We start from the raw sequence: 10,909 nt of genomic DNA on the forward strand, positions 1-10,909 counted from the left end.
AATGCTTCCTTGTCATTAGGTTGTGTACCAGCTGCTTTCAAACATGCTGTTGTGCAAACCAAAAAAAAACAAAAATCTGGATCCAAATGTTCTTTCTAACTACAGGCCAAGTTTGGAAACTCCTAGATTTTGGAAGAGGTTGTTTTCAGGCACTTTGTGACATTTCTGAAGAGTTCCAGTCTGGTTTTAAATCTCGTCACAGTGCTGAGACGGCACCTTTACGAGTTTGTATTGACCTTCTTTTTACTGTTGGCTCAGGTTGTTCTGCTGTTTTAGTCCTTTCAGATTTGACTGAGCCTTTGACACAGTTGATGATGACATTCGTTTATTGTGACTTGAACACGTTGTTGGTCTTGAGTCACAGTTTTATGATGGTTTAAATCATACCTGTCAGAGCAGTCTTTTTCTGTTGCTATTAGAGAATACTCCTCCTAGTGTGGTGTACCACCTCCTGCTTGTCATCATTCCCAGACTGCAAGAAATTTCAGAGTGTTTTTAAATCGCTCTTAGAAATTAGATAAGAAAGTGTCCACAGGTGAGAAGATCTGTTTTTATCAGCTACCTGAAATTGCCAAGACGAAGCCTCATCTTTCTCTTAAAGGTTTAGAAAAACATATCCATGCCTTCATCACCTCTGCAGCTCTCTTTATTTGAGCGTTGAACACTTAGTCCGAAATGCAGCTGCTTGTCTTTTAACAGCTGTTAGAAGTCATGATCACATCACTCCAGTTTCATATGAAGTGGCTGCATTATTAGCTTATTACCTGGTAGCTAACGGTGCCACGAGAGAAAATGAGCGACATCAAGAAAAGAAGCAAAATCTGGAACCGTTTCAATTTCATTAACAGCAGGCAGAGTGTAGAGTCTGCAAGAAAAGGATATCATAGAGAGCCACAAACAACCTGCGCAGGCACCTGAGAGCTGTCCACCCATCAGTGCAAGGGGAAGATAAAACACAGTCAGTTGAGTGTGATATCAATGAAGGTGCCAGTGTGTCAACTGCTGCTGCTGCATCTGGAGCATCTTGCAGTACACACCACAACCACCTAAACCAACCCAGAGCTCTATGAGACCCAGCAAGACAGAACTCAGCTGATAAAGACCTGCAAACATGACTGCACTTTATTTCCAACTATTTTCAGTTGCGGATGTTAAAGGATTCAGAAAAAATATTCATTTTGTGGATAATTTTATATTGTTGTTGATAATAAATTAACTAAAGCAACAAAACAACCTGAAGAGCCGGTTGTGAGCTGAAAGAGCCGGCTCCCTAAACCCCCCAGAATTCCCATCACTAGTGCCGGTGTTTCCAGATGAGTCTTCAATCCCGCCCACTCACATTTCAAAATTATCAACTGCAGACGAGTGGGCGGAGCTTCATATCTGACAGGAAATTACCTCACTTCTTTATTAGAAGAAAAGAAAATTTGAAAACATTTTAAATGTAAATAAAACACTCACATTTTTTAAATGCCCAACAAATTCATTATTTTTAAATGAAATTGTTTTTTTAAATGTTTAAAATGTTTATGTAATGTTTGAAAGAGGAAATAAAAGCAACCACAAAAACAACAACAAAGCAATAACACAAAAACGTCGAGGCCATTTTACTTTTATTCCTTTGTCTCCTCAGAATCAGTCCAGCTGTTATGTCAGACTAATGTCTTTATGTTTGGGGTCAAACTGACCTGAAACCTTCCAAACATGACTGCCATATCATTTAAATAAATCAGTAAATTAACTTAATTTTTTAAGTAGCAGGTACTTAATATGCAAAATAGTTGAACTTGTTTAAAAATAATAAGTTAAATTAAACTTAAATGGAACAAAATGTAAAATGAACTAAATGTTTTTTAAAAATCAAGTTTACATTACTTAATTTATTTAAGTACTTTGGGCGTTTGGGTTCACAGTGCGGTGGTCGTGGCACTCCCAGATGGCAGCAGCCTCCCCAACACACCTCAAACACCGAGGTTAAAATATTTGCAGGTGATTTGAATGTTCTGGCTGATTTGTGTAAGCGCAGCATAAAGTCTCATATTTCTTTCCCAAGGAGGTCAAAGTTGCAGCTTCCTGCCATCAGGTGTACAATGAGTTATTGTGCTGATCGACAAAGACTTCCTGGCTGCCGAACAGGCTGGAGCTGCTGGAGCTGACGCCACCGATCGCGGGCAGGTAGGAATGATGGAGGATGGGCAGCTGGACCGACAGGCGGCGCCGCATGCTGACAGAAATCACAGACAGGAAGAGAAGCAGTAAAACTTCTTCCACTTCAAATATTCACGCGCCTCTAATGTGTCATTTTTCTGTTAAATACATTTATTAAGGACACTGATTGGCTTAAGTTTATATTTATGCAAGAAAACTGCACTGAAATTTGGAAAATGTCATTATTCACAGAAATATGTTCATCTTCAGATGAGGACAGGGCGCTGTGGGAATGCGACTAAGTAACCCCAGCAGAAGGGGTTACATGAAGGGGATCTCTGGAATATTTGATACCCGACATGCAAACTGACGGCGAAACATCTGGTAACTCGGTGTACAGACATCGGCAAGATGTAAACGCTGTCACAAGTAGAGGTCGATAAGGTACAACACAAATTCTACAGCAAGGGGGAGCCAGTGTTCACAGAGATGCTTGATGAACAGTCACAAGGAGTAGCATCGAGAAGGAAACTAGAGGCCACGATCAAGGTAGAACGGAGCAATTTCGTCAGCTATCAGAGCTGCAGAAAGGTGTGATGAAGAAAAGGACACCTAAGAAGTACAGCAAGCAGTCCATACCTGAGGCCTTGGAAACTGCCAAGCAAAGACTCACAGCTTTGGCTAAAGCGGTGCGCCAGAGAGATGGAAGGCAGGAGAATAAACCAGCTGTTCTCCACAGACCCGTCCAAGGTGTACTCTCAGTGGCAAGGGACCAATATGAGAACAACACCACCGAGGCTGGAGACGGAGCAATACTGGAAGAGTATATGGGTGAAGGACGCAGAACATAACAAGAAGGCCTTAGTGGATCTAAGAGCAGAGCATGGCAACCTCCCTGAACAGGGACCAGTAACCATCACAGTGGCAGACATACCAAAAAGGGTCTCCAGTATGATGAGTTGGACATGACAGACACCTATACTGGCAAAAGAAGCTGACTGCACTCCATTAGCATCAATTAGCACAAACGAACTGCCTGCTAATCAATGAGAGACGCCTGGAATGGCTAACTGAAGGCGGGACACTCCTGATGCCAAAGGAGCCCAGAAGGAACTGGCCCATCCAACTACCGGCCAATAACCTGACTCAGGACCATGTGGAAGAACCTGCGAGGCATCATAGTGGATGAACAGACACATGGCTCAATACGTGGATGGAGAAACACCAGCTACTAGCAGACCGAGCAGTCACCCAAGACTGCAAGACCAGACTGACCAACCTGTGCACTGCCTTGGTTTGACTTCAAGAAGGCCCATGACTCGATGCCCCTCACTGCCTAATGCCAACACCTGTACAAGATCAACAGGACCCTGAGAGCCTTCATCAGGAACTCAATGGGGATGTGGCGTACAACACTAGAGGCCAACTCCAAGCCCATAGCACAAGTCACCATCAAGTGTGGGATCTACCAAGGAGATGCTCTGTCCCCACTGCTGTTCTGCATAGGCCTGAACCCCCTCAGTGAGATCATTAACAAGACTGGCTACGGATACCAACTACGGAACGGAGCAGTTGTCAGCCACCTCCTGTACATGGATGACATCAAGCTGTATGCCAAGAGTGAACGAGACATCGATTCACTGATCCACACTACCAGGCTATACAGCAATGACATTGGAATGTCGTTCGGACTGGAGAAGTGTAGTCGGATGGTAACAAAGAGAGGGAAGATACTCTAAACTTCCAGAAGTGCAATCCCATAGACATAGAGGACAGCTACAAGTACCTGGGCATCCCACAGGTAGATGGGAACCATGAAGAGGCCGCTAGGAAAGCTGCAACTACCAAGTTCCTGCAGAGGGTCAGGCAAGTCCTGAAATAGACGCCACTAACATCAAAACAAGGAAGCTCCTCACCATGCGTGGAGGGTTTCACCCTAAAGCCAGCACCCTGAGGCTGTATGCTAAGTGAAAAGAAGGACATGGAGGCAGTAAGCGTCACTACCACAGGATGAGACAACTAGCATACACAAGTAAATCAGGAAGATGGCCCCAACCGACCGCGTGCTCAGTGAGCCAAGATCCTGTGGGACTTCCAGATAATGTCAATGTAATTATCGATACACGTTTGACTTTACAGACACATGAGCAAGAAAATGTTTGCTATGTTTCCCTCAGGTGTTTTGTGTGTTGGACTCACTGTTCGGGTGAGTTGATGTCTTTCAGGGTCGAAGCTTCGCTCTCGCTGTTTCTGTTTTTCGCACAGATCTGAGCTTCATGAGTCACTGATCCGATTTCGGCTGCTTCACGGGAAAAATGCTTTTATGTACTTATCAGGAATCACACACTGACAGAGTACATATGTTTAACTCTCAGAGTGAGTGATGATTACCGTGTTTGTCTCTCATCAGACGCTGAAACGTCCCCGATGTCTCAGAAAGCTCCATTCTGATGATTTCTATTTCCACATCCAGCTGCAAACAAACAAACCACACACGTAAAAATGCACATCTGGGAATAAAACATTAAAATCCAACCAATATTTAATGAAGCGCAGACAGCGACAGAGACAGACTGTCTCAGTGAAGCTCCATTTAAGTAGTTAAACACGCTTAAGCCTATAATTTGCTATAGCTCCGCCTCTCTACTCCACCACAGTGAGTTTTAAATAACAGATCAAAGTCCAGATGTTCAACTTTAATTTAAGGAATTAAAAAAAAAACTTTGCATGAACTGTTTAGTAATTAGAGACATTTTCTTACACCGATCTCTGTTTTCAGAGGCAGTGCAGGTTCTTCCTGCAGCACCTTCAGCTGGTTTGTGTGTCTCTGCCTTCATTTTTGTATTTAATAACTCTACTGCACTAAGAACATCTGGATGACTTGCATATGGAAGAAAACCCCATTTCATGCCGTGAGAAACTCTTGGGTTGCTTTGTGCAGTTTGATTTGCTCGTTATCCACGTGCACTGTGAAGCTCTGTGTGAATGTGAGCAGAGAGTTCAGCCCACTGCTTCGGTCACATCAGCAGTAATCAGCAGTGAGCTGGCTCCAGGCAGCCATGCATGCCCGTATCATCACGCTGCCTCCGCCATCGTGAGTGTAACCAGCCTTTTGCAGCTTGCTGTGAACTTCATGAAGCTGTTTCCTGCTTGTAGACTCGGACAATGACACGCCACCTCTTTCAAAGTGTTCTTGGCTTGGTTACATTTTGTGATGTTTGTGTATGAAAGCGATAAAATACTATTTCAACACTTTGAATAAACATCAGTGATTTTATCTGCTTCATTTCCCCTGACATAACAGGATCAAAGTGAAGCTGCTCATTGGTCCAGTAAAGTTTAACTCTCAGCATCAGTGACTGTGTATAAACAGTTTAAGCAATATTTGAAACCCCTTGAATTCAAAGTGGAAGCCTGCACTTCACTCACGTCTTCATTATTAGATTTAAAATCCACGTGTGGTAGAAGTTTTTGATAGTTTTGATTGTGTACAGATGCAAAACGACAAAAACTGTCTTTGTCCAACTAATTATGGATCTAAGTGGAGAAAAAGCTCGCCAAATCTTCAAACTACATCAAATTTAATTTGAAGGAAGGAAAAACAGGCGTCGGTTATAAAACTGTTCCTTCTGTGTTGTGCTTCTATTCTCTCGCTGCAGCTGACTGTTCACAAAGGCAGGTGTAACGCTTCACCTGTGCACTTTCACTCCTGAGCTGCTGATTCAACCTGCTCAGCTGATCTTCATCTTCCTGTGCAGCATCACCCTGCAGCCCGGACGCCCGCTGCAGGCCGCCGCCGCTCCAGCACACAAACACAATCTGCAAGTAGACAAAGGTCAGTCATCATCGTTCATGTGTGATGAAGGAGGAGCCACGAAAACAGCGGTGTCTGCATCTGTCTGCGACCTAACAGCTGACTGCCCTTCAGCCTGTCATGGCCTCCTGTTGGGTAACATTTGCTCATTGCCATAGAAAACAAGCAAGAGTCCAACACGCAGCATCGGTCCTGCCAGATGTGCAGCATCTGTTGGTGTGACCTAAACTGCGGACATCTCTCGATCGTGAGTCTTTTACCCTCAGCGGGTTTGCGTTTGACTCAAAGTCTAAATGAAAGAATGAAAATACGAGGCGTGACGCTGACCTTCGGTCCAAACCACCCGCTCAGGATGAAGAGGTTGCAGCAGAGGATGAGGATGCTGCTCACACAGAACTGAACTGGAGGATTGTGGGACATCAGCAGCGATCCCGACACTCCTGACACGCTGAACGCCGTCAGGGCAAACGTGCTCAGCGCCAGGTGTTTGCCGCTGCCCGCCGGCTCGTTGACCTCTGCGGTCCAGATGTTCAGGGCCAGGAAACATCCGAGAAGCTGAAGACAAAACATCAGGTTTTATCAAAGCGCAGAAATCCAGTGACCCTCATGATGAGCTGCTGATGCTCTGATCCTGCAGCTCTGTCTTGGATGGACTCTGTTAAACTTGGATCACAGCTGCCATAAAAATCTGGTTTCAATCAGCTGATGATTAACAGTTTTAAAACTGGAAAAGTTACAACATTACTGATATTAGAGCATCTTTGTTATTTTTGTTCTGAAACTTATCACAAAACAAACTCAAACTGAGAAATCTGTGAGATCACAATCACTGATTGGTTTTCTAATTGATTATCAATAAATCAAACCTCTAATTTGTCACACATGTCTCAAAACCAATTACATGGATGCTAATTTATAAAATTCACATTTTAAATATCAGCATAAAAATATTTATTTGCTTTTTTTAAATATATACTACTTGCCCAGGACGAAGTCTATTTTTATGGCATGTGATGAACAGTATGGCCGCATGGGGGTGCTAATGAGGCTACAAACTCTTTTCTTCTTGCTCATTTTTCAGTGAACTGTGCATGTGTTTTAACGTCCAGGAATAGAAATGTTGATGTTAGGAAACTTATGTTCTTATATTTAAAAAAAAAACAATTTGTTTTTTTTTATTATAAATCTTATTTATTGTGATGCTAAAGAGGCTCTGCAAAGATAAAGAAGAAAATAAATAGAGGTAGGACGGCTCAAAATAGGACTTCTTCCATCTGCAACAATTTATATTTGGTGCTAAGGCTCTGTTCATTGTACATGAGAAGCAGAGGTGGTAAAAAAGAGCAGGAGAGTGGTCCATACAGGGTGTGCCTGTATTATTATTATTAATAATAATAATAGTAGTTCTTAAAGATTGCAACTTGGCCTAAACTGCAGCGTAACATCAGATATTTGATAAGGACTTTGAGTCTGACCAGCAGAGGTGCTTTGTATCCATAGACCACAGTGAGCCACAGCTCCATGTTAACACTGCTGCAGCGTTCAGAGTACGGCCGGATGATGACGTCCTCCTCAGCAGCGTCGCCCTGAAAGACCAGAACAGTTGGTTTGCGTCAGTCCACACAAACAAATGATCTTCAGTTTACATCTGCAGCAGGGGCCAGGGTCCACTCAGCAGCAGTAAGGGTGGATATGGATGGATGGACGGACGGACGGACAGACGATGGATGGATGAATTTCTCAAAGCAGTAAAACAGTAAATATATTTTTATTTCTAATTTTCACTAAATCACTGACTGATAAACAATAGTGGTGATGAAAGCTCAGATGCATTTCCCATCAGCCCCTTTGCTGTTATTTACAGTAAATATTTGCATTTAAAGACCTCTGTGTTGTGCTGAAGCACCACCCATCTGAGGGGGTCCAGGATTTGCCAGGAGGTTAAAACAAGCGTGTCCACCAGGAATAACCAGAATAGGACGCAGCCTGCTGACGGCGCTCGACTCTGCTGTGGGACGTACAGAGAAACAATCAGAAACAAGACTTCAGGGATTTCATAGTTTTATAGTCTGAGGCTCACAGGAGTTCAGAAACTACGAGCAGACTGTAGCAGCTGATTTACCTTCTGATTGATGCTGGACACCGAGTAGACCCTCCACGTTTTAGTGAAGAGCGCAGCGAAGACCACAGTGTGCCCCACGGCGAGAGTCCACAGACGGACCTGCAGGACCCAGAATATCATTTATCATCTCTCACAGTTAGTGAAACCTCCAGCAATCATAAACTGCAGTTCATCTAACATCCAGCAGAGGCAGGAGTGAGGCCGGGTACGCCCCCACCCTCCCACCGTTTAAGGTGTGAATGTGAGGTGAATGGTTGTGTGTCTCTGTGTGCGACAGGCTGGCGACCAGTTCAGGGTGTGCCTGCTGGGATGGATGGATAGACAGATATTAAGGAGGAATTTTCATAATTGATTATGATTATTAAATATTTCAAGGAGCCCCGTTCACACATCACAACATACTTTAATCCTTTTTGCATCACCCTGAGCTAAAAACTGCTCTGCGTGTCTTCCTGATTGAGTTAAACTCTCTGGTAAAAACTCCAAACCACGAATACTCGATTTTTCCAGCCTCGTGCTGTTTCTGGGACAGAGCTGTGTGTTTTCAGTTCGCGGTCGCCGTGTAAGACTCAGGTCAGGCGGAACTCACAGAACAAAGAACCCCAAACATCCAGTCCGACAGCGAGGCTTCGTCCAGGCCGGAGAACAGCACCGAGGAGGAGGAGAGCAGGACGCCCAGCAGGAGCAGCTCGTCCTGGGATGCACCGCCCGAGCCGAGCCGCCTGCGGGCAGAGGGCGCTCAGTTTCTCACTGTTTGCTGTAACGTGTCGGTGAACTTACAGACGTCGTACCGGCGTTTGTGGTTGACGATGACGAAGAAAAGGACGATCAGAGCGATGATGATGGTCACACCGGCAGCCGATGATATGACGATGTACAGGAGGAGGCTGATGTGACGGTGCTGCAGAAGGACAGCAGGCTGGTCTTTAGCTGGTCCTGGACCTGCAGCATCAGCACATCTGATCAGTGTTTATCTTTGGTTCATCGTCACCGAGCAGCAGGTCGGCTTTAACGGTGCAATTCACCGCAGCTTTACATTTTAACTCTTCATCTCTTCCAGTTTTGATGCCTTTCAAAATAAAATGTAAGTTTAGTTTCTGACCTTTGAACCTGAGCAGGTGGTGCATCAGGCGGAGTTGTTGGGTGCTGGTATTGAACTCCCCCACCAGGACACCACTGCTGACTGAGCACACACACACATCATGGATTCATCACTGACTGACGGTGATATAGCACGAAATCATTGTTTACATCAAATTAACTTTGGGATCTTTGGCACCTTGAAACTGGAGCAGCTCGATCGACGTCATTCTCTCCCCGTTCCGAAAGAAAACCGGACCCTGAAAGCACAAACATGTTCACGGTGAGGCGAGTTGGTCTTCAAGCCTTTCAGCTGGACGTCTACGCTCTGTTTTGAAAGGCCTGATGACCACGTGTGGTCAGTGACGCTCGTTACTGTGTGTCTGCTCACTGTGACTCCTTCGAACCGCGTGCTCCTCACGGCCTCCAGCAACATCCTCGCCACCTCCTCCTCGCTGACCGTCACGTTCCTCCGAGGGCTGTATTTCTCTCTCTGTTTCGCCGCCTGCGTCGCCTGGCTCAGAGCTTTGGCAACGACCCAAACGGCATCATAGGCGAAGGAGTGCAGCGAGCTGACCTCTGACCCCTCCTGGATCAGCTGCCTGAGATAGGAGTCCTGGTAGTCCTGAGGAGTCTGCAGGACAAGGCCACCATTAAAGGACCTGCTTTATTCTAAGGATGATCAAAAGTCCAAAAGTTGTCCTTTGATTAAAGCTCAGTTTGGTTCTTCTCTGTGAAGAGTGCTATATCTAAATAAAAGTTATTATATTTGCATTATTATTACTAGTATTTCAGGCTAACTCTCCATCTGTCCTGCACAGATTCGGGGGGCTGCGAGGAACCTGAAGCCGTAACCTGCAGTTCCACTAATGACCACTTGAGGCCGACTTTGAGTGAGTCAGTGCCCATAAATTTGACTCCCATGTTTTTGGCTTCATTTGTAGATGAAACCCTCACAGTCTGTAGGTTCAGTTTGCTAAAAAGCTCCTCCCTCGTATCCCAGTGTAATCATTTCTCGCTCCAACAGCCAAAAAGCATCAGTGGGGCCATCTTTTGTACCCAGTGTGAGGGAGAGCAGTGGCCTAAAGCCGCTGCCTGCGGCTCTACAAGCCTGACTGTTGCATGTTTGTTTCAAACTGTTTCTGACCCGTCCAGAGACTCCCGGCGTGTTGGCGTTGCCGAGCTCTCGGACCTGCAGCCGGATGGACCCGTCTGCCGCCACCAGGAGGTTGTTGGCCGTACAGCCAGAAAACTTCCACCCCAGCCTCCACCCAGCTGCTCCTCCGCCAGCTACGAGCCACTGGTACCGAGCTCCAAACAGGTTCAGTCTGTACGCCTGAGGAAACAAGACAACAGGCTCGTATTATCCACCAGGTCAGGTCCGTGTCCATCACAGGCTTCTACGCTAAAATCTGGAAAAGCCAGAAATGTTATTACAGAAACCCTGGAAGATTAAAAGGCCCTTAAAGTGTGTCCACATACTTTTGGCTCTGTAGAGTACTTACACAGCAGAACACCTCAGACACAGACTCATCTTCCAGCTGTGCGATGATGATGCGAACGTCCTCATCCTTCAAAATAAGAGCGAGTAATAATCCTTGAGTTTGGGATGAGGCTCAGCTGCTTTGACGGCACTAAGAGACTGAAGTGAGCAAAAGTAAAGGGACGCCTGTACCTTCAGTTTCTTCAGGCGGCCGCAGACGTCTCCAGAGAGGCTTTCTGTGACGGCGACGTGAACGCCGGCT

At 45.4% G+C, this 10,909-nt stretch overlaps 1 protein-coding gene across 2 annotated transcripts in view; it reads right to left on the reverse strand.

Annotated features, from left to right (window-relative positions):
• Window positions 1-1,604: 1,604 nt before the first annotated feature.
• Window positions 1,605-10,909, reverse strand: part of LOC146565029 (gamma-aminobutyric acid type B receptor subunit 2-like) — an 11,918-nt gene continuing 2,613 nt past the window's right edge. The window contains exons 4-19 of one of the 2 annotated variants that reach the window (XM_085290453.1): window positions 10,840-10,909; window positions 10,670-10,735; window positions 10,312-10,500; window positions 9,556-9,798; window positions 9,364-9,424; window positions 9,187-9,267; window positions 8,876-9,026; window positions 8,674-8,806; window positions 8,085-8,183; window positions 7,848-7,970; window positions 7,438-7,548; window positions 6,290-6,517; window positions 5,842-5,967; window positions 4,540-4,621; window positions 4,348-4,447; window positions 1,605-2,224 (exon numbers count right to left, since the gene is read on the reverse strand). The exon at window positions 10,840-10,909 is cut by the window's right edge and continues 32 nt beyond it. In XM_085290453.1, coding sequence (XP_085146579.1) covers window positions 2,080-2,224; window positions 4,348-4,447; window positions 4,540-4,621; window positions 5,842-5,967; window positions 6,290-6,517; window positions 7,438-7,548; window positions 7,848-7,970; window positions 8,085-8,183; window positions 8,674-8,806; window positions 8,876-9,026; window positions 9,187-9,267; window positions 9,364-9,424; window positions 9,556-9,798; window positions 10,312-10,500; window positions 10,670-10,735; window positions 10,840-10,909 — 2,008 coding nt within the window. In that variant the 3' untranslated portion in view covers window positions 1,605-2,079. Of the gene's footprint in view, window positions 2,225-4,347; window positions 4,451-4,539; window positions 4,622-5,841; window positions 5,968-6,289; window positions 6,518-7,437; window positions 7,549-7,847; window positions 7,971-8,084; window positions 8,184-8,673; window positions 8,807-8,875; window positions 9,027-9,186; window positions 9,268-9,363; window positions 9,425-9,555; window positions 9,799-10,311; window positions 10,501-10,669; window positions 10,736-10,839 lie in introns of both variants that reach the window. The other variant, XM_085290452.1, reaches the window with a different exon arrangement.

The sequence above is a fragment of the Mchenga conophoros genome, linkage group LG11 (genome assembly GCF_057382185.1).
Source record: "Mchenga conophoros isolate Kocher_MC1m ecotype Shallow Benthic linkage group LG11, M_conophoros_male_GT1.1, whole genome shotgun sequence".
Classification (NCBI taxonomy): Eukaryota; Metazoa; Chordata; class Actinopteri; order Cichliformes; family Cichlidae; genus Mchenga; species Mchenga conophoros.